At 48.7% G+C, this 21,215-nt stretch overlaps 8 protein-coding genes across 8 annotated transcripts; 4 read left to right on the plus strand and 4 right to left on the minus strand.

Annotated features, from left to right (window-relative positions):
- Positions 1-54: 54 nt before the first annotated feature.
- N7471_009197 (uncharacterized protein) lies at positions 55-1,080 on the minus strand (the record flags this gene model as incomplete). The annotated part of the gene is made up of 2 exons (XM_057281916.1): positions 55-183; positions 244-1,080. The coding sequence occupies 2 exons, from the start codon at positions 1,078-1,080 to the stop codon at positions 55-57; spliced, it is 966 nt and encodes a 321-aa protein (XP_057132799.1).
- Positions 1,081-2,042: 962 nt separating this feature from the next.
- Positions 2,043-4,485, minus strand: N7471_009198 (WD40 repeat domain-containing protein; the record flags this gene model as incomplete). Its single annotated transcript, XM_057281917.1, has 2 exons — positions 2,043-3,484; positions 3,534-4,485. 2 exons carry the CDS (start codon positions 4,483-4,485, stop codon positions 2,043-2,045), a joined length of 2,394 nt encoding a protein of 797 aa, XP_057132800.1.
- A 1,618-nt stretch (positions 4,486-6,103) lies between these two features.
- N7471_009199 (zinc-binding alcohol dehydrogenase family protein) lies at positions 6,104-7,183 on the plus strand (the record flags this gene model as incomplete). The annotated part of the gene is made up of 1 exon (XM_057281918.1): positions 6,104-7,183. The coding sequence occupies one exon, from the start codon at positions 6,104-6,106 to the stop codon at positions 7,181-7,183; it is 1,080 nt and encodes a 359-aa protein (XP_057132801.1).
- A 1,325-nt stretch (positions 7,184-8,508) lies between these two features.
- On the plus strand, positions 8,509-9,197 carry N7471_009200 (GFA family protein; the record flags this gene model as incomplete). Its single annotated transcript, XM_057281919.1, has 2 exons — positions 8,509-8,689; positions 8,802-9,197. The coding sequence occupies exons 1-2, from the start codon at positions 8,564-8,566 to the stop codon at positions 9,195-9,197; spliced, it is 522 nt and encodes a 173-aa protein (XP_057132802.1). The 5' UTR covers positions 8,509-8,563.
- Positions 9,198-10,195: 998 nt separating this feature from the next.
- N7471_009201 (uncharacterized protein) lies at positions 10,196-11,810 on the plus strand (the record flags this gene model as incomplete). The annotated part of the gene is made up of 4 exons (XM_057281920.1): positions 10,196-11,014; positions 11,064-11,184; positions 11,238-11,527; positions 11,583-11,810. The coding sequence occupies 4 exons, from the start codon at positions 10,196-10,198 to the stop codon at positions 11,808-11,810; spliced, it is 1,458 nt and encodes a 485-aa protein (XP_057132803.1).
- Positions 11,811-12,055: 245 nt separating this feature from the next.
- On the plus strand, positions 12,056-13,138 carry N7471_009202 (uncharacterized protein; the record flags this gene model as incomplete). The annotated part of the gene is made up of 1 exon (XM_057281921.1): positions 12,056-13,138. One exon carries the CDS (start codon positions 12,056-12,058, stop codon positions 13,136-13,138), a length of 1,083 nt encoding a protein of 360 aa, XP_057132804.1.
- Positions 13,139-13,473: 335 nt separating this feature from the next.
- On the minus strand, positions 13,474-15,231 carry N7471_009203 (uncharacterized protein; the record flags this gene model as incomplete). The annotated part of the gene is made up of 3 exons (XM_057281922.1): positions 13,474-14,775; positions 14,835-15,121; positions 15,165-15,231. The coding sequence occupies 3 exons, from the start codon at positions 15,229-15,231 to the stop codon at positions 13,474-13,476; spliced, it is 1,656 nt and encodes a 551-aa protein (XP_057132805.1).
- Positions 15,232-16,382: 1,151 nt separating this feature from the next.
- Positions 16,383-20,108, minus strand: chsF (chitin synthase CHS3; the record flags this gene model as incomplete). Its single annotated transcript, XM_057281923.1, has 3 exons — positions 16,383-16,471; positions 16,532-17,337; positions 17,392-20,108. The coding sequence occupies 3 exons, from the start codon at positions 20,106-20,108 to the stop codon at positions 16,383-16,385; spliced, it is 3,612 nt and encodes a 1,203-aa protein (XP_057132806.1).
- Between the last annotated feature and the right edge of the window lie 1,107 nt (positions 20,109-21,215).

Raw genomic sequence — 21,215 nt, forward strand, 5'->3', positions numbered from 1 at the left:
CATAGATCCCAAGTGCCAGACAGTATCTGGTACACATGCAATGACTAGAAACATTTACTTAAGGAACTTGCTTGCAAGACTCATAAGGCCACCAGCACCACCAGAGCCACCACCCTGGTTCTTCATATACATCTTAAGCGCCATCTCCGCTGCAGTGTTAACAGCAGACTGCTTATCACCCGACTAAAGCACCAATCATTAGCATCATCATCATCATCCCCAATCAAAAGAATAAAAACATACCACATTACCCCCAGACCCATTCTTCTCATCCCACAACTTCCCAGCCTGAGCCATAGCAAGCCCAATAAGCTTATTCTTATCCATACCACCATCACTGCTTCCACTGCTCCCGCTATTGCCACCAGAAAACATCTTCAAAGCCTGCATCGCAGCACCAGCACCAACAGTGTTGGAATCATGCTTCTGGTTCGACGAACTGCCGGAGCCGTACATGGCCTGGTGCGCATTAGCAGCCTGCTGCTCGTCGACGTCATCGCCGGAACTCTTGCGCTCCTTCAGGAAGTTCAGAGCGCTGCTGAATAGGGATTTGTCTTCGCTGCTGTGGTTTTCTGCGTGGGAGGCGGCGCTGCTGAAGTCATCGTCGTTGTTGGAAGAGTGGTGGTTGGTAGAGGAGTTGCCGTAGCCTCCGCTGCTGTGTTGGTTGTTGTTGTTACCGTAACCTCCACTGCCGTGGGATTCCTGATGGCCGCCGTAATTGCCTTGGTGTTGGTGCTGGTTCTGGTTCTGGTTCTGGTTGTTGTAGCCCTCGTTGGAGGAGTTGCCGTAGCCACCGCTGGATCCACCGTAGGAGTTGTTGTTGTTGTCGTTGTTGCCGTAGCCTCCGCTACCGTGGGATTCCTGACGGCCACCGTAGTTACCCTGGCCTTGGTTCTGGTTACCGTAGCCCTCGTTAGAAGAGTTGCCGTAACCACCGCTGGATCCACCGTAGGAGTTGTTATTGTTGTTATTGTTGTTATTGTTGTTGTTGCGGCCGGAGAAGTCCTCGTTGTTGTTGTAGTAGCTGTTGCTAGCGCCGCCGCCGCCGCCGCCGTATTGCTGATTATCGCCGTAAGACATGGTTGGATTTGGGTTGGGTTGGGTGATGGAGAGTAAGAGTGAGATATAGAGTAGTTTAAGAAGAAGGTGGAAATTGATGAAAGTCTGAAACTATGAATTTACAAAGAACAGAATGGAATGGAAGAGCTTCAGCTGAGGTCGGACGAGGAGGGGTTGCGGGGCCTTTTTGTTGATGCTGATTTGGGCGATTCGCTCTTCGATCGGATGGGGTGGATCGGAGCTGAGGTGGCCAATTAGTGACGAGCGGGCTTTTTATTGGATGTTTACAGAGGTTGACTATTGACTTTGGATTGTTTTTTGGGTGGTTTTAGTGAATTTTAGTGTGTTTTAGTGAGGTTTAGGCGATAGTTCGGAGTTTATATGGAGGAACTACGTGTAGATCGTACGAAGCTGAGCAGAAGAGGACTGGTGTAGCGATACAGCAAATAACATAAGTTGAAATAAATCCAACAATCAAAATACAATAAATGGACAAGAAGCACGATTTGCCCTTATTACTTGCTACACGTTATATGCTCATAGGCTCTAACGAGATGTCCACCTGGGTATCCATGCGCTGCCCAGGTGGATGTCAGTTCTTATAACATAATCGGATAATATATACCCGAGCGTTGGGGTCATGTGACTTGGGTCTTTGTCATCCGGGTGCCGGTCCTGCCCGAGTATACAGACGGGGTACTTGATCAGATAGCCAAGGACTTGGATTGGGTTAGCAAGACACCAGTACTGTCAAGTTGAGGGGAACTAAATATAACACATTATTGAAACGAGTCTACAACATAGCATCATGAATCCACATCCAATACTCTAAAACAAAAGAAACGAATATAAAGAACCTCCAACGCCGTAGCCCAGGGTATCAGATGCAGATGAAAAGGCGCAAAGAATACCAACCCAGAAGAAAAGAAATAAAAGAGAGAGACAGACAACAAAACAACATTCACCCAGATCAATGAATCAAATCAAAGAATCAATGAATCATGCTCCTCATCAGACAAATTCCTCAAGAACCTCATCCCGCGCTCCCTCTTACTCAAAACACACCTAGAATCCACCTCCAACTCCTCCTCGGTAACCCACTCACACGGCAAATCCGTCAACCCAACCCGCTGCCCCCACTGTCTCCGCTCATACTGCATGAACCCACCGAAATGGCGATCGGTATTAGCAACCCAGATCTCAGCGCCATCAGGCGCGTAATCAGCACCACCGATCTCACCAAAGAAATCATGCACCTGTCTCGAGCGGAAGAGCTGCGCATCGACAATAGAAATCCGATCCGCAGGCTCGGTGCAGAGGAGGGTGCGCGGGCCGCCACCGACGGGCGAGAACCGCAGCGAGCGGTAGCCCGCGACGTCGGAGTCGATAGTTTCAAGCGGACGCCAGGTGCGCGCATCCCAGATGATGACTGTTTTGTCTTGGTTGGAGGTTGCTATGTGGCGCATATCTGGTGACCAGGCGCAGGCGAAGCCGAAGTCGCGGTGACCGCGGAGGGGGTGGACTGGTCGGCCTGTGTCGGATTCTATGACCCATGCGTCTGGTGAGTCGCCGATTACGACGCGCAAACGGCTGTCGGGGGATGTGGCGGTGCAGTTTATTGGTTGGGAGAGTTCTTGGTCGGAGATAAAGATGTTTGTTTCTGTGTCGAGGATGCGGAGGTGTTTGTCGTTGGAGGCGAAGACGCCGATCGGGGAGGGGCCGGTGCGGTTTGGGATTATGTCGACGTGGTTGGTGATGCCGTCGTTGAAGTCGGGGGTTACCAGGCCCTTTATGCCGGGGCTGGATCCACTGGTGCTGCGTAGGGCGTATTCGCCGCAGAACCCGCCTGCAATTGTGAGGCCGTGGGCTGTTTTCATGGTGGAGATTTTGACTGGGCCGAGAAAGCCTGATTCTGGGTCTGGCTGGCTCATATCGATTATACAGCGTGCGTCGCCGGTTTTTGGGGTCCACGAAAACACCTTTGAGCGGGAGGCGAAATGGACGGTGTTAGATGCAGGAGTCGACATGAGATTGCGAAGCTGGAAGTGCTCAATAGACGCTTTGTGTGAAGTGTGCATGGAGCTCTCGCGGAAAAAGGTTTCATGTTGTGGAAGGCGCTTTGCATGGCCGAGGAGCGAGTAATCCAGGTTGTGATACGAAGTATACCAGGCGTCGCGCACGGCTCGTGCATCGGACCGTGTCACTCGTAAGGTTTCTGTCCATGGGATCTGCTGCAGATCATAGAAATCGCGTCTCCATCCAGACGGTCGAATTATCTCCTGTGGCGGTTTCCAGCTAATCATCTTTGAGAGTGGGCGGAGCTGCGGTGGAATTCGACTTTCGGAATGGAAGCCATGGGGAATGACGTTTATTGAGACCATCCAGCGCTGGATGAATTCATCAATAGTAAGATTTCGCTCATATGCTAGAGGACGATTAGCTAGGGTCTTGTCTCAAAAGTCATGTCGTCTTACTGGATGTGTGGATTATAGATGCGGGATGTGGTCCAGTGAATTCCATTTGATCGTCGGTGTGGTTCCCCAAAGGTTCCGCAACAGACAAAGCGATAGTTTGGGGGAGATCCACATCAATATCGTCATAACTGATACTGTTATAAAAATCATCCAGATCGCAGTCCGGCAGTTCGGCTTCATGCGTCGGGCGTTTCTTGCGCTGGTAATAATACTCCTCTTCGTCTGGATAGAATCGGAGAAAGTCTTCAAGCTCATCATCTGCCGTTGGTGAGGGCGACGGGTTGTCTTCCATGGTAGCTGACTCGTAATCCATAACCATGTCTTTCTGACCATCCTCGATGTCGCTGTCTGGTGCAATGGCGATATTTTGCCGGCCGGCGGTGCGGTGAATCAAGTCCCGGACAATCGTTTCCATATCCACGTCGCCACTCGGGTTCGCGCCAAAGACAAATTCCGGTCCTGCGGAAGGAGTACCTCCCATCCCGGATTGTTGAAAATGTCCCCGGTGTCCCGGCAGCAACGGACCGCCCGAGTCCAAATGTCGATAATCGGGAGGACTGCCAGCACTCGTAACAGCGTTGACGACTTCCGACACCACAAAAGAATCACCGTGCGCATTATCCACCGCACGCGGGTACTGGGACACAGCAGCCAGAGCCGCAATGCCCACGTCATGTAAACGGCGATCGATGTCGGAAGTCATATTTGTCAGCGGAGCAAAACGATCGGTGGAAAAAATATCCGAATCGAGAGTCGAGTTCAGGGCCGTCGCATCGTCTTCCCGACCAGACAGCCCAGTTCCAGAACGATGAGAAGGATTCATGACTCGGGGTTGAAGTGAAGCACCATCGATATCACATGACACATGGCGCGGCGATGCAGCGGGATCTCGCAAGCGGGCAGGGAAGTCGGAGGGATGATTCGCAGAGTTACAGTTGCTAGAATGAAGCATCGCCCGCCATGGACGTCCGACTCGAAAACCGATATGTTGTACCTCAAATCCCGAGTCTCAGTGTTCGTTGCCTTTTCTAGGCACCGTGCAGCAAGGCGGGCGGGACGGATGATCACGTCCGAAAAGGGTCAAATGGGCAGGGATGGGGTATGTAGAGGCGGTCGCGGTCGCAAAAGCGGAGGAAAACGATCCAGTAATCAATAAGCCAGTTACAGTGTACCTACAGTAACACTTTCCGGGATTCACACAGATGGTTTGCTTTGCTTGTGCAGCGATCGGTCTCGCAGCTGACTGCTGACTGCTGACTCGGAGAGTTCAACCCCACACTGCAGGCGTGGCGTTGGTTTCCAAGCCCGCGTGTATAACGCGAGCAGGGAAAAGGCGGAGAGCGGAAAGCGGGTGAGACGGAAATGCCGAGTTCAACCGCAGAGGTGGTAGGTAGGAGAAGCCGGGAAGAAAGATGGTAGAGATCAGAAATGCAGAGTAATCTTGTAATCGGCTATGGCTACTAGTGGGATATGAAACGCCGATAACTGTGGGCTGATCTAAAGGGAAATAGAGGGGGGGAAAGCGCAGGACAGTGCACGGTAGACTTTTCCGGAGGAGATGCAAGGAATGACAGAAAAGGAAGAAAGAGATATTAATTCTGACACTCTCATGCAGTCAGAACGTGGGGGGAGAAACGTGAGAGATGACACTGCTTTTTTCGGGATCTCGGGGAGAAGACATGAAATTTATTAAAAAAAGAAAAGAATAAAAATATGATACATCATACATAGAATGCAAGGATTTCTGATATAGAATCCAATATTCCTCGGAGCATTCGTTTCTATTTCGATCATGTAGAAGATCAGATATAACCGTGCCAAATGGCCAACACACTCTGTGTTGGTGCGCCCCAGTAGATCCCCAATTTTCACCAGATAGCCAATCTACAAATTAGGTATCTTTTGTATGACTTGCCCATATAAAGGATACAAGAATAGTCGGCTGCTTATGTGGCCTTGTCAAGTCTTTTTTGGTTGTCTTTTTTGATGGTCTTCTCAGACTCTTCTCAGTCTTTTTAGATGTCTGTTTTTATAGATATTTCCCTTCTCGGTTTGTTAGCTAGACGGCAGAAAAAGGCGGGAAAAGACTTAATTTGTATGTATAATCTTTGACTTGGGCATATGAATTTTCTCAACCTTGGAACTACCTAAAGTAAGAGAAAGAGTACAAATATACAATATGCGTCTAGCTTAATTAATTTAATACTAGTATTAATTCTTGACATCTAATGTGGAAGAAGGATAATAATTTTAAATAAACACTACTTATAACTAACTATATGAAGTTCTTAACCCCACACCCAAGGCAATGCCCCAGGCCACCCCCGTCTCGCTCGTTCCGCTCGTTCCGACTAGTATACGGATTTGACATCATACATTAGCCATGGTCATTTATAATAATTTACGATCTATGGATTAGGCGGCTGAGGTAACAAAAGTGGTGCTTAAATTGATGAGAGATTGCAACTCCTTGGAAACCTGACATTATTTAAAAGCGACTCTTCTCTAAAAAAGTAGTACTTTGAGCAGAGGCAATTTTACTGCAAGAACCACCCCCCAAATCCTCCAAAATGGCTATCCCACTGTCTTTTGAAGCCGCTACGGTCAAAGAGCCAAAAACGCAGAATACTATCTCTGGCCGCTTCTTGAACATAGTGGAATCGGACGAAGTTGGAATCAAAATCACCGCTACAGCCGTCAATCCGGTCGATTGGAAGATGCGCGACTACGACGCATTTCTCCCTGCGTACCCTGCCATACTGGGATCAGATGCTGCTGGAACTATCGCGGCCGTCGGAGCAAATGTGTCAGGTTTCGAAATTGGGGACCGCGTCTTCTTCCAAGGCATTATTGGCAACTACGACTCATCCACATTCCAACAATATTGCAAGATGCCAGCTGCCCTTGTCGCCAAGACTCCAAATAACATTAGCGACGACCAGGCCGCAGGTATTAGCCTCGCTACAATGGCTGCAGTCACTGCTTTTTACGACACTCAAGGACATGGGATGACGGCCCCGTGGGAGAAAGGGGGCGTGGTGGAAGGAAATGGCAAAGCCATTGTAATTATTGGAGGTGCTTCATCTGTTGGTCAATATGCCATCCAGCTAGCTCGATTGTCTGGTTTCGAGAGGATTATCACCAATGCAAGCGCAGTCAACCATGAGTTCCTGAAAGGGCTCGGCGCGCATGTTGTTTTAGATCGAAGCCAGTCCGGTCCAGATGATTTTGCCGCCGCAGTTGGCGGTCTTCCTCTCCTATTTGTCTTTGATGCCATCTCGATGAAGTCCACGCAGCTTTTGGGCGTTCAGATCCTTCAAGCCACAAAGACTGAAAACAGCCATCTGGTCACAGTGTATGTGGTCCGTCCAAAGGCGATCGATCAAGATGCTGCAGAGCTCGGTCGATCGAAAGAGCCTAAAGTAGGCATCAAACAAATCTTGGGTATCGGGAGCTCTCCGGCTTTGCGTTACTTGAGTGTGCCTCTTTTCAGGAATCTTGGCGGGGAAGATGGCTATATCGGCAAGGGTCTTTTCACACCGAACCGACCACGCCTAGTCTTGGGTGGATTGAGTGCAGTGGAAGAAGCGCTTGCATTGAATAAGCAGGGCGTGTCCGGGAAGAAGGTTGTTTTTCGCCCCTTTGGTTGAGCATGTATATGATCTTCTTTTTGTCTCTTTATTTCCGTTTGTCAATCTTTCCTTCAGAGTTTACAATGCTATTTAGTCCATGATCAAAATAGCTTCCGTATTTGACCCGTTTGGAAAAAATTGATATGTTTGTCAGTCCTGCTAGGACTATCAAAAGGTAATCGCATTCTTTGCAAGTTAGAGGGGCTGGGATTTGCTTGAATGAAGAGAGAGGCACTAATAATGAATTCCCTTCCTCTGCCGCTATTTAACGAGCACAGAACCAAGGACAGATGTCAAGCCAGCAGCGGATCAAATGGAGAGTGCTTAGGGTCATAAACACGGCCACCTAGTGAGTCGCATCATAGTCCGATATCTTCACATCGTACAATTGACGTTTGATCTTGTTGGCCTAATAGATACATGTAGTTTAGCAAGTAACTATTCTGTGCGTGCAACATTTCTAGGGCTATCATGTTAGTGAATTATTACATGGGCATGACCAAATGGAAATAATTGAAATAGAAGGCTATCTAGGGCTAAAACGTCATTGCTTGGAAAGATTCGCTTTGCTCAGCTTTCACTTTGATCTGTATTTCACTTTATGGCGGTTGGTTTTCAATTGTCCCACTCTCTTCCACCGAGTTTCGGCATGCCTTTACTATTCGTTCGATAGCAACTATTATTAAACTTAAGTCTTTGACTATATTCCTACTTTCGCAGTTATCGATGAGATTGAATAAAGCGAAAATTGATTGTTCGCTGTCCTACAAACTTAGTGCGGGACTATCCAGGTGCTTTTATAGTTTATTTCGGCCAATCAGGGAACAGTAGCCACACCCAGCCGAGATCGACGAGGTCTCGCCTCATGCACCAGGAGCGAATGCCGCTAGTCATTTCGTTTCGCTCGATTCGAGCGTTCCATTTGATTCGCTTCTTCCATAGCTTCATCCAGCGCACATATTTGTCATTCAATAAGATTGAAAATTGGCCCACCCCCCGGGCCAGCTTTCACCACGACCATCGTAACGAGCGTAATTAGCAAGCCGAGCCAAGCAGAATTGGGATATAATTCTGGATGGAGCCTGAAGTTCCCGGGCTGAAAGATTACTCATTCATCCGAAACCAATAATGAGCTTGGAAACTTGATCGACCATCTGCCACTTAAGCTCTACAAATTTTACTTGCTTGGAAATCAAACGATGATATGTTGAATTGTCCAAGTTGGATGATGTCGTGAGTGTAAGTAATTTAACTGCTAGTGGCGGAATTGCAGTCTACCTATATAAACCATGCCCCCTACAAGAACTGCCTGGTTCTTTTTTATTGTCACACGAGAAGAGCCTTCAATCTAACACCCACAAACGCCCCTCGAGAACTTTCAGAAGAAAACCTACTACCATGGCCGCCATTGCCAGTGAAAAATCAAAGCCCTACCTACCTCTGGCCGGCCTTGCCAACGACGGTTGGTCTAATGAGAATGAGGCGACAGCTACATGCTTTTGTGGCGCCGTACAACTGGCATTTGTAAGTCCGATAATTACCTCTGCCTATTATTGTTTAGAAAATTAGTGTATCCTTCACTTTGCTGCTTTTCCATCATTCGATAATTCAGTCTAATATCTGTTCGAAATGGCAGCCAGTCCAAGGTGCGGGTCTGATCGACACTTTCATTTGCAATTGTACCGATTGTCGCAAAATCACCGCTTCCATGTTCGCATCCAATGTCACTATCGCCGATTCGCATTTGCGACACCTACGTGGTCGGGAAACTCTGAAGGCATTCAGCCAATCACGGACAATCGCCTCTGGCAACAACATGACAAATTACTTTTGTTCCACATGCGGTACGCTTATGTACCGCGTCGGAGCGGCTTTCCCGGGAATGAGCATCCTGCGCATCGGCACGGTGGATGATTTCAATCTGCACGAGACCAAACTAAAACCCAGAGTGGAACAATTTGTTAAAGACCGCGTGGGGTGGATGCACGACGTGGAAGGCGTGGAGAAAGTTGAGGGCTCGGCGTATACCTGAAAACGGGCAATAACGTTCAACGTTGGTCAAGGTGATGCAGCATTTATTAGTCCACAAGACTGCTCTTTGCATAACATATACAAAGTGGCCAGAGCGAATTGGACAACGCATTTGATTAAGTTACCACAGGCTCCAGGGATCCTACCAATTGAAACATTCTGCTTGCTACGTACACTCGCTCGACGATTGCATAAGGTTTAGTGGATGTCTGAGTTCACTGCTGGATGTGTGAAAAACAGCTTCGTGTCTATACTCCTTTCCTGGTATTTTTTAATTGTGCGATTTTTATAAGGAAACAGGTCGAACCGGGGATTCTTAACCGTCCGCAGTTGCTTCTCTTTTTAAAAAGCTTATACAAATTCTTTAAGAATAATAAGAAGTAAGCTAGCGCAACAATTCGGTCCTTTAAGATTATCAACACAGGCGCATTTCATCCAAATCAACATTCATTCACCAGAATCAAATATCGGTAGCGTTCGACGGGCCTGAATAAATGCATGCTGTAAGCAGGGGCTGCTGGATTTCTGGTGGAAATATTTAATCTTGCCTAGGCACCTAGGTAGATTATCCGATCGCTAATTTCAGTAACAAAATGCAAGGGCCGGTTAGGCCCTTGTGCGGATCATGCTCTTTTCTATTCGTATTAATTCCGTGTTCTTCCAAAATAAGGTTTAAATTTGCCTGTATAGTACTATTGAAATATCCACTTGATGGGATCTATCAGATTGACTGAGAGCCGTCCTGCGGCCATGACGTGGGATAGGAGCCACGTAGCAGGCTCCACGCCTTGTGACGATCGGATCAATCCTTTGGATCTAGAAAACGGACCGTGGCTGTATGTCATAATTGCGGTCAATTAGAGAATTTTGGTGTCGCTCCACCTTGGTTATTGGCTTGGTTTATTTGTGCCGCTCTATAAATTCAGTCATCGACGACCGTGTTGACTGATCTCATTATCATAAGATCTCAGAAAGTTGTGTCATCTTCTTACAGCTGAAATGGAGGAAAATACTGTGATACTACGGGCTAATGGCCTTCTCAATGAGCTTCTCTCTACCTACGACGAAAAGTATCATCACACAACCATTGTCAGTAGTATTTATGATACAGCGTGGGTCTCAATGGTTAGGAAGCCTCAGACCTCTGACATCTCCGATTGGGCCTTCCCCATGTGTTTCGACTTCCTTTGTCAAAACCAGGCTGGGGATGGAGGATGGGGATGTCCCGTCTCGATAATGGATCGTATCACCTCTACCTTTATTTGCCTTTTGGCTATCAAGAAGCACCTCCGTGTGTCGGGAAATCTTTCGGTGAAGAGTCGGTTAAGCTTGCAGCACCAAGCAGCTCGGGCCATTGAATATATTCACTTGAATATTGGGTTCTGGGACCTTGGTTCATCCGATGCCCAGCTTCCAATTGGGTTCGAACTTTGGTTCCCTGTTGTGATTGAGAAATTGGAAGAAGAAGGAGTTGTGTTTGAAATCTCTGGCATAGATCGAATTCTCAAGTTGCGCCAGGAAAAGCTCTCCCGGTTTCCTCTAGAGGTTCTCTACAACCCCAGTGGCCTATTTCAGCCTTCGCCCTTGTACACACTCGAAGGATTCATTGGACTCCTCGACTTCAGCAAGCTCTCACATCATTTGAGATTTGGATCCATGTTTACCTCTCCGTCATCTACTGCGGTCTATTTGATGGAATCGTCTGTGTGGGACCCTGAGGCCGAGGCTTATTTGCAGCATGTTGTGGAACAGAGCATTGTCAAGCATGGGCGTTGCGTCCCTCAAATGTTTCCAACATCAACCTTCGACATTGATTGGGTATGCAATTTTTCTTCAGTCCAGTTCGCATTGCTAATTTTTCATTGAGGTTCTCAACTTGTTTGTTGATGGCGGACTCGATCTCAAGAAGCTCGATGCCAATTCAGTGAAAGAGTTGGGGAATATCATACTCCAGGGCGTGGAGAAGCAAGGAGGCATTATGGGAGCTGGTATCATCGACCTTCCTAAATCAGAAGCAACTGATTAACCTGCCCTTGTTCAGATCAACACGTTTGTCCCGACCCCGATTCAACTGCGATGGCCTACAAGACAATTTACCATGCCCTTGGGATTCACCACCCCGTTCAACCAATGATTGACGCATTTGAAGGCCCAAAGAACTATGTCACCTATCGTTCCGAGCGGGACCCTAGCATAAGTAGCAATGCGCATGTGTTGCAAGCTTTGAAACTTGGTCCAGATTCCCGAGAGAATACGTCCTCTATTGAGAAGTGCATCACGTATCTCTGCGAAACATGGTCTGACACCCATGGACTAGTCCAAGACAAATGGGTGAGTTAATCCCAAATTACTGAGAGTTTGCCCCTTTCTAAACGTCCTTCCCTAGAGCCTTTCGGAGTACTATGCCACTGTGGCCCTTACCCAGGCCCTATCGGACTATCTTGTTGCACTGAGTGAGGAACGTGTAGAGGCTGTGTCGGAAAAACTTCTCAAAGTCTATATTCCTCTAACACTACTCCAAGCGGTGGTCCGGATTCTTCTTCGTCAGAACGCAGATGGCTCTTGGGGATCGACAAGCATCCGTGAGGATACGCCCACGCAGTCATTATCCTAAAGACTACTTGGTCTCTTCCTTTCATTTCAGGAACCCTAGGTCAAGTGATTGACCAAGCTGTTCGAAAAAGTCAAGTTTTCTTAACTGCATGCCTCGATGCTCCATTCAATGACTACAGCTGGAATGGAAAGTGTGCTTATGGCTTGTTGTCCATTTCTAGGGCTGCAGCCTTGGCTGCAGTATTGGACGCCCGGCCGATAAGACGAAATTCTCAGACGATCGAAGCATTGTATCATCAGGTTGACATGAATCTGATAACCAAGCACAGTACGCTTCTGGGACACTTGGAATACTTCGCCGGAGTCCCCGGTTGGGTGATAGAGGCCAGCTGCCTTGAAGCGGCCTTTCTTGTGCACGAGGTGGCAGAGAGCACCAGACTTAAGAGGAGAAAAGATCTTGACAAAGCGTTCATATTGAGGCTAACGGCCATTCCCATCGCTGTCAACTATGCCACGAAAGCTTGCCTGGGTAAACATGTTGTGCTTGGTATGGTTGATATTTGTGAGTTTAATTATCATGTCGATCCTCTGATCGAGGGGATCAAAGATCGCTCCCCAGACACCATGCAACTGATCGAAAAGGTCATCTGTCAGATCTTCTCAGACAAAGATTCCTCTGGAGTTCTACAAAACAAGTCCGAGGGCGATGCAATTACTCTGGAAGCCTGTCAGGGCCACGAAGAGGTATATCAATTGGTCAAAGAACTGGAATACAGCGCGAAGCAATTCATAGAGCATCCGCATGTCCTTACTGCCGGTGACTATGAGCAGAGAAACCTTCGCATGGAAATTCGTGTCGGCTTGTTAGCTCAAGTCTCCAAAGTCGCTATGGCTATTCCAGATTCGTCCAGTGCACCAGATCTCAGCTTCTATCAATTTATTCAAAAAATCGGGGCGGATGATACGCTGAGCTCGATGGCTATAAAATCGATCATTTGTTTCATTCAGGGGCCCTCTGATGTTGTGTGCGCTACTCCCATAGAAAGGTATCTGCTGGAGGAATTCAATCGCCACGTTGCAATCTGGACTCGGATGTGGAATGACCATTCGAGCATTGAGCGGGATCGTGTCGACTCCAGCCTGAATGTAGTGGACTTCCCCGAGTTTCAATCTTGCATTGAAGATGCAGGGAAGAGGCGTTCTCTTGCTGATCTTATTCAACACGAAGAAGATCGGCTCAATGAGAGTTTGGAGAGATTCGCTAGCGCAGTGGCTTCGCGGCCCAAAGCCGGTTACGTTGTCACTGGTCTTCGTTGGTACTTGGGTATTCTCCATGTTTTTCGAGAGCAGTATAACGCCGGGGCTGTCTATGCATCTAAAATGATGTGATATGATGCATATTCTTCCAAGTTTCTGTCTGATGTGCAAGTGAAGAAGACTTGTTATTTGAAATCTTGAATTGACAATGCGTTGTTGCCTTAGCCAGAACGGAATCGTACCCGACTCCCTTAGTTCATCCACAAGATCGATAATCGGTCAGGTAGAAACCCACAGGTCCTTGGTCGCATATTCTGGAGTATCTCTCATGGATGTCGCAACCTTTAGCCACCGAAGAGTAGTCAAGTCACAGCACGCGATGTGATACAAGTAGACCTGGGCACCGCCCAGGGCGGCCCGCGGGCAACGAACCCCGAATCAGGCACACTTCATAGGTACTTGAAGTATCAAACTGAAGCTTGCACCTCACCAGGAGGCGGCAGAAGCCGTGACCCATTAATATGATCACGAAGTGCTCGGTCCATGTCGAAGTCCGCAAATTTTGACCGCCTCGCCCAATCGAGTGCAGCCTGTTGACACAGAAGCCAGTCCACGGATGACTCCGTTGTGATTGGCTTCTTGTCGTATATTTCGACTTCCGGCTCACACGCGTGCTCGCCGAAGTAGCATCTCCAGCGGGCATGTCCTAAAATTCGATACGTAGTCAGACGATCACTGCCAGTGTCGGCATCGAACGTGGAGTGAGCAAAATATGATGTGTAGTGCCGACCGTCTATTTCGGGAATCAGCTGGCATATGACACGGTTGGCTGGGTCAGGAAAACGCTCCATCAATGCTGGCGATTCACTCTGGCTGTACATCTCGAATGTGTGCAGACAATCGAGATTTGTCGCATAAGTATGTCCCTTGAGAACACCTTCTTGTTCGATAAGTGTGCACAGCTTTCCGATCCAGTGCAGCCATGATGGGCGGGGGCTGCAAAGACCCGTAACATGTAGCAAGGTCAGAAACCCAGCGTTGAGCGCTTCGCAAGGTACGTAGGAGTCTTCTGAATTTTTGACCTTGATAGCCCTATTGGCGTGTGTCGTTGCAAATCGCATTGCCTCGTAGAAGTAGAATTCGGCAGAAATCTGGTTTGCTTCCTTATTCTCATCGAGAAGACACAACGACCAATGCAAACGGGCCATATAGAAGCTGTAATGGGCCGCCGTGAGGCACGCGCTAGGCATAATGGACGAGTAACCCGGAGGGGGCATCGGGAATTTCTCCCATTTGTATCTAAGGAGGCTCTCTAGAGCAGAATTCGAGATAAGCTCTGGTAGATGATGCTCGTGGCGGCTCCTCCATTTGCAAAGTTGTTCTTGAAACCGATGAATCACGGCTGCTTGGATACGCCGAGTATATGCATTAATAGGGCACCATATTAGTTCTTCAATCTCAGCATCGGCGCACACGAGGTCGAGAAGTTCTCGGAGCGGAGGAAAGTTTACCGTCGATAGGTTGTGAGTCACGAAGCTAGATCGTGGAATAAAGTCGTGCGTTGGGAAGACTGCGAGTAGACGTGGAAATGGGACAGCAAGATGACACGTAAGTCTAAGAGAGTTCAAACAAGTCTCCAAGGGCGCCGTCAACTCCTTACTCATGCCCCCATTGATATTTGACCCGGTATTTGCTAGCACCAGAGACGTCATATAGTACTTGGCAGAATGTAAATGTCCCACAAACGCAGGTATGTTGCCGTTAAATGACTAAACAGATGTAAGTCTTTGCTGCCAGCGTGACAAGTCGGCGTATGGGAAGGCATTACCTCAAAGTAGGCCATCAAGCAGAGCACAGCAACAAGCAGTCTAGGCGTCTTTTTTGCCTCGTTCAATTGGATAGAAAGTTCCTTCAAGGCCTGTGTATAGACTTGGATGGTTGTGACTCTCAAATCAGTGCCGCCCTTCTGATCAATTTCCTCGGGCATTGACATCATGAGTACCGCGCGATGCATGCTACCTAATGCCGTCAGGGTCAAAAACATGTATTCGCAACCCCAAGCTTCTTCGCAAAGCTCGTCCCTCCAAAAGCAGAGATCCTCCAGAGGAAACAAAACTGGGAGTGTCCTGAATAGAATTGATGGTAGCCCAGGACACACCTTGCCTCGCGCCCAGGCCGATGTCCTGGCCGAGGGTTGTTGGGCAGTGCGACAAGAGGTATGTCATTCCCACGAGGCCGAGATAGCTTTGAATCTGCAACAGATGCAACAGCAGTTGGTGCACCGGCTACATGTGAAGAACAAGTACTGTGCGGTGAGGATGAAATGGTCCCCAGCGAAGTTTGCAGTGAAGAAGCATCCAACTGGGCTCCACGCGACCGTTGAAGCTGAACACGTCGCTTCTGCTGATACCCAGCACAGTCAATATTGGCAGTTTCACATCGCTTGCATGTGGGCTTGTGCTCATCGCACTTGATTCGACGGGCTCGGCAGCTAAGGCAGCCTGTGCGACTTCTTTTTTCGGTGGCCATCACCGCTTAAAGCTCCTTTCGGTGAGTCAGGCGCGATGTGTACTATAAGGCAGTGCGCAAACTTCCCGCACATCGGTAGGATTTACGAAATTTTCTTGCTTGGCCTGTAAGGTTTCTGAAGCTGGAGCTTGGGGATGTTGGCATGACGCCCTCCCCTCCCCCAGGGCCCCCCAAATCTTTGTCAGCAAAATCTTGGACCTCAAGAGAGCATCACCGACTAATCGGCCTGTTCGAAAGTCACCATTTATCGCGCCACCCAAAGAATAATTTCTTGCACCCTATATTACTTCTCGACCAATACCTACCACTAGAAAAGCTCAATCAAGACCTGAAACCAGTTACAGCAATATTCGAAAACAGATTCCCCGAGGGACACTAACGAATTGTTTATCGGCCCCGGTGACTTACGCTTTGATCCGGTTGGGCACAGCTGGGGCTGAAATGACCTGAAAAGGTAGCCTGGCAGAACCTATCTGACAGTTCATGTTGCTTTACAGGGTTCATCGCGCTATTTTGATTACATTTCGATTACGCTATGTCGATAGTATAGCGATTAGTATGATTTATTCAGTATCAACACAAGGGCGATGTGCCCGGTCCGAATAGCTGTACAAGCCAGAGCAAAATGCTTCGAATAAAGAGAGAGGAAAATCAAACAGAAAGAATCAAGTAAGATGTGAGCACACGTGAAATAATCAACTCGTCAGTCGTGCAACGCTCTGAACTATATTATAAGAATGTTTGAACGCCGGTATGTAAATGGTACAATAAATCACGTGCATCCGGGAGAAACATAGATAAAAACGAAGAATTGAGAACAAAAAAGAAACAAGCGCTATCGCTTTCGTTAATAATGTGAATATGTCTCCCCGTATTGCGATGGATAAGGATCCGTCGAAGCATGGGGCTGTGACCAGGCACTGCGTAGGCGGCGTTCTAGCAAGAATGTTAGAATCGACACATCCATCAAATGGTATTAAGAAGACAAAAGCATACCTTTTTCAAAATCACGCCACCTCTTCATCGTGATCTTCGTACTATCAAACTCACCCTCGGCATCACCATGTCCCTTATCCTTCTCACCCGCAGTCTTACGGGTATCACCCCAACTGAAATCATCGAACTTCCAGAACGCATACATGGGCAGGACGAAGTTCCAAATCGGAAGCGAGAGGAGGTAAATCAACATCCAGAGCACGTAGACGAATTTGTGTGCCGTGACGACGATCAAAACACCCGGTAGACCCAATACCAGGGCGAGGAGAACGAGCGGAATGACCTGGACGGGTTTCCTGACGATGGAGACAATGACCACGTAGATAGTGAATGAGATGGCGGCAGGTAGGACGAGGGTTCCGATAAGCTCGATGAAGATGACGAACTGCATGCTGAAACAGAAGGTGCCGCACAGGTCGCGCACGAGGACGAGTTCGAAGAGGTTGTGGACGGTACTGTTGATCCAGCGACGGCGCTGGGAGAGCAAGACGAGGAATGCGTCTGGCACGACGGTTTTGCAGACGGCCTGGGGGACGAAGATCTGTTTGCGTTTCGGGAAGGTTTTGAGCATCAGGGTGGTTAGGTAGCGATCTTCGCCGAGAAGGAGCAGGTTCTTTTTGTGTAGGGTGTCGACGACGTTTTCGGAGTAATGTTCGACGATATCTGGGTTGGCGAGAATGGGTACCCAGTAGTTCTGGCCGCCCTTGGGGGCTTTGATTCGGTACATGGTGAAACATCCAGGGAGACAGGTGACACCACCGAAGACGGATTCGAATGATTTGGCCTGGTGGTGAGAGATGAAGTACCTGTCGGAGAATTAGTTATTGTGCTGGTTACACCTTAAACGGTGGAGAACTTACTCGAAGACCTGAATCATCGTTACCCAGCTGTCGGTCTTGTTGGCGATCTTGGTTTCTCCACAGAGACCCATGATTTCTGGGTCCTTGACCATGGCCGAGACCATGTGTGTCAAGCTGTCTGGGAACACCTTTGTATCGGCGTCGACCATGAGAACAACTTCGTAGAAGTCCGGCGCGATGCCTGTGACATTCCACATGCCATTGAACATCTCGAACTCGAGTTCCGTCATGCGTTCGTCGAACATAACCTTCTGGAGGAAAGACATGAGAATGATCTGACTGTCTCGCTTGCCTCGGTTACCAGGCTTTGACTGGGTCGACTCCTGTGGAGTTCCGCACTTGACAATCACCATCATGGGAACACGCTGCTGCTTATCCGCTGGAATAACCGAAGTATCGCCGTAGTCGTAGAACCCAGTGTAGACCTTGGCCATGTTGTGTCGCTTGGAGCCAGTAGCCACAGCCACGTAGGAGTAGGGCTGGACCTCGTCCTTGGGAACAACAGGGTCCCTGAGCATACCCAATACAATATCTGGGGTGGAGAATTCCTCTCCCTTACCCTTGATAACTCCATCGCAAATGACCAAGATCGTTTTGTGGCTGTTCGGATAGTCGGTCATGGCTATGGAATCCAAAGTTGACCTAATACCCTCTTCACCTTCGGAGTAGCAAGTAATAAGGCAAAGACTGTGAGCTAGAGGGTAGCCGAACGGTTGCCATTCGGGTGGAGGCTGAGGAACAACAGCCTCGTGAATGAAACCAGCAGGACCCAAACCCTCGTGATCCGTCGATAGTGTGGCGTAGCCCGGATCTTGCTGAGCCTGACCGGGAGGAACCAAGCTAGTCCGACTGGCAGCAGCATTATGCCGAGAGTTGTCAGCACTCAGAGTGCCCCCACTGCCGCTGTGGCTTAACTTGTACATAGTGCCAGTGGAGCTGGGCATGAGACGAGAGGTCGAGTTCTGGCTAGCCATGGTGACATATAATGGCTTTTGCTTGCTACCAGTGCTGCTGTTCACATTGTACGGGCTTGAGAAACGGGAAGTGGTCGGGAGGAAACTGGCACGTTTGTTGAGGCGATCAGGAATGGTAGGTTCGGCGATTCGTGGAGCGGGCCTATAGATGTCGTTGGACCAGTCTTCGATCTGTTGATTGCGAGTCCTGGCGTCGGAGGCCATACTCGTGCTCTGCGCGGCGAACCTGGGTGCCAGGAACCACTGGAAGAGCAGGGCGAAAGCGAACTTGACACCAACGATTGAGAGAATGAAGATCAGAGACACGTAGAGCACGACTTTCGACGCGATACAGCCAACAGTATCAGTGTCGATGCTGCCGACTTTGATAATCTGTGCCAAGCACTTGCCAATCTTCTTCTCCTCCCCGCTTTGTAGGTAGTAGGTGAGATCAACACCGCGAACAGCAGGGTTCTTGCGGAGCTCGTCGAATTGTTTGGGGTAGGAGACCTGGCTGCGGTCGAACCAGGCGAGCAGATCGAGATCAAGCACATTTCCGGAGTATATGGCCAGATTTCGACTTTTGTTCTTCGTGTCCTCCCATGTGTAGTACACATCCCCATCACTCTTCAGCGAGTAGAAAGGCTCACGGGCCGCCTTGCTGGTGTGGCAAGCCCAGCCCGTGTAATGTTCGACGGTCAAATTCGGAGAGGACGAACCATCCTGGTTGAAGGGCGCACAGGGGAAGTACCATCCGAGATCTCCATCGGAGTTTGTTGGAATATCCCCATCAGGCTGGGCCGTAATCAGTCCCTTGCACGCACCGTTGACCTGCTGGAAGAAGAAGCTGCCGTCCTGCCCGCCATACTTGTGTGGTAAGTCGTAGATAACATTCTTACCAGCGGGGATACCAGTGACAGCGGGATGTTTGGAACCGGCCAAGTCATATGCCTGTCCGTGGAAGATCATGTAGTTGGAATTGACTTCGTTGACCTTCAACCGAATCGGGGGCGAGCTACAAACCGTAGCCGTGAAACCGAAAGTCAGGAAACCGACAAAAGCACCGATCATCAGAATAATGCTGATAAGGCCGATCTTCTCCCGCCAAGCAGTGCGCTGCTCTTTCTGTGGCATGCCGAAGCATTTCAGCACAAAGTCCGGGATGAAGAATGTGAGCACTGCACAATATGTAGGCCATAGCTCGGGCGGGCCACTCTGCTGAATAGCCTTCTGGCGTCTCTGTTCATCCGCGGCTCCCTTCGACGACCTCCGCGACCCTCTCTTCTTCTTCTTCGAGCGATGCCTGCTAGGAACCCGCTCCATGGGCTTGTTGACATTACCGCGCGCACCGTATAGACCATCCTTACTCTTCATATCCATGCTGCGCGAGCTATTGGTCTCCGCCTCGCCATCTCTGTTGTCCAGTAACGGATCGTTTCCCGTCGCCGAGGGGAAAGTGGGCATGTTGGTTGATCGCTGACGGTAGTGATAATTGGGTTGTTCACGGTCATCCTTCCTGCGCTCTGGTTTGACCATGCGCTTTTTGTGTCTTACATCCCCGCTCCGGTCCATGCGCTCTTCGTCCGTGTCCATTGCTCTTCGATGGCTGGAATGTCGGCGGCGGTGTCGGTGGGAGTGGGAAGTGGGGTCGTCGCTGTAAGTGCCTGAGTCGATATCGCGTCGACGGCGCTGAGAGGGTTCACGAAATGCGCGGGCTTCTTCGCGCCGAGGTGAGGGCTTGCCGGGCCTCTGCGGCAAAGACATCTCGCTCCTACGAAGGTCCCCGATGTCAGCCAATCCAAACTCGGAGGTTGCTTACTGTTGGATTTGAATTTGCAGTTGGCGCACTCACTTTGGTTATTTGCCGCTCATCAGCAACAGGTTGTGTGGAGAAGACTGTTCACAATATGGATCTGTCGTTTGCCGACTGAAACATGTCAAATGCGCAGACCCGGTCCTCGATAATGCAAGCTATGGGACTCGTGATTCCGTTCCGATCTTGAAATCTCTTTCAAGTTATCGATCTATTGACCAGCAACTAGAATTGCAAATTGGGGAGTTCTCGGCGAAAGTGGTACGGTCGGCCTGTGCAACGAGGTGGAGAATCAACAAAGTCCCCACCTATGCAAGAATGTCGAAAGGTCTAAAAACACAGAGAAGAGTGTAATAGCAGTGATAGTAATAAGTAGCAATGTGTTTAAAGTGAAAAGAGAACAGGAGACAAAGACCCTGTACACGGGACTCTCTCACGCTTAGCCTAGGAGAGGCTAGACTTGATTTACCATAGATTACAAAACAAAATAAATAATCTATTTCTTTGTCGCTAGGGGCAATACCCTCCAATCACATTAAACCAATAACCCTCATTTCCACGGTTAAACCAAGCGTCTTTCCAAGGTTCATAATTAAGAAAATGGGAAATGGGAACAACAGCCGAGGAAGAGGCAACCTTAGAATTCCCTTCTGATCACGGGGTCCCCTTTTTTTTCTATTTTGGGCTAAGACGGGTTTATGCTTAGTTCTGGCCTTAGTGGTTTAATGGTCTTAGTTAACTGCCACGCTGAATATCCAATTGCCACTTTGTTACACGGACTCTGATCTATCCTTAGAGCATAGATAATAGTCCAATGGACAAGAGAGAGAAAAAAAGGAAAGATTAAGCTTGCCCATCGCTAATTCATTCCCTAATCCCTGGGAAAACTGGCAAACCGCTTTATGATGCATCTATTTAAAGAGAGAGCTCATACCAAGAACAATATTGTGTTTTAAGTCGGTGTGATTTAGATTTAAAAACTTCAGGAAATAATAAAAGGTAATGCACGCCATAAATGTACGAATCCTTGAAAAAACACAAAGGATTTGTACTACCAG

Source organism: Penicillium samsonianum (genome assembly GCF_028829775.1).
Source record: "Penicillium samsonianum strain IBT 33392 chromosome Unknown utg000005l_segment0_segment0, whole genome shotgun sequence".
NCBI lineage: Eukaryota > Fungi > Ascomycota > Eurotiomycetes > Eurotiales > Aspergillaceae > Penicillium > Penicillium samsonianum.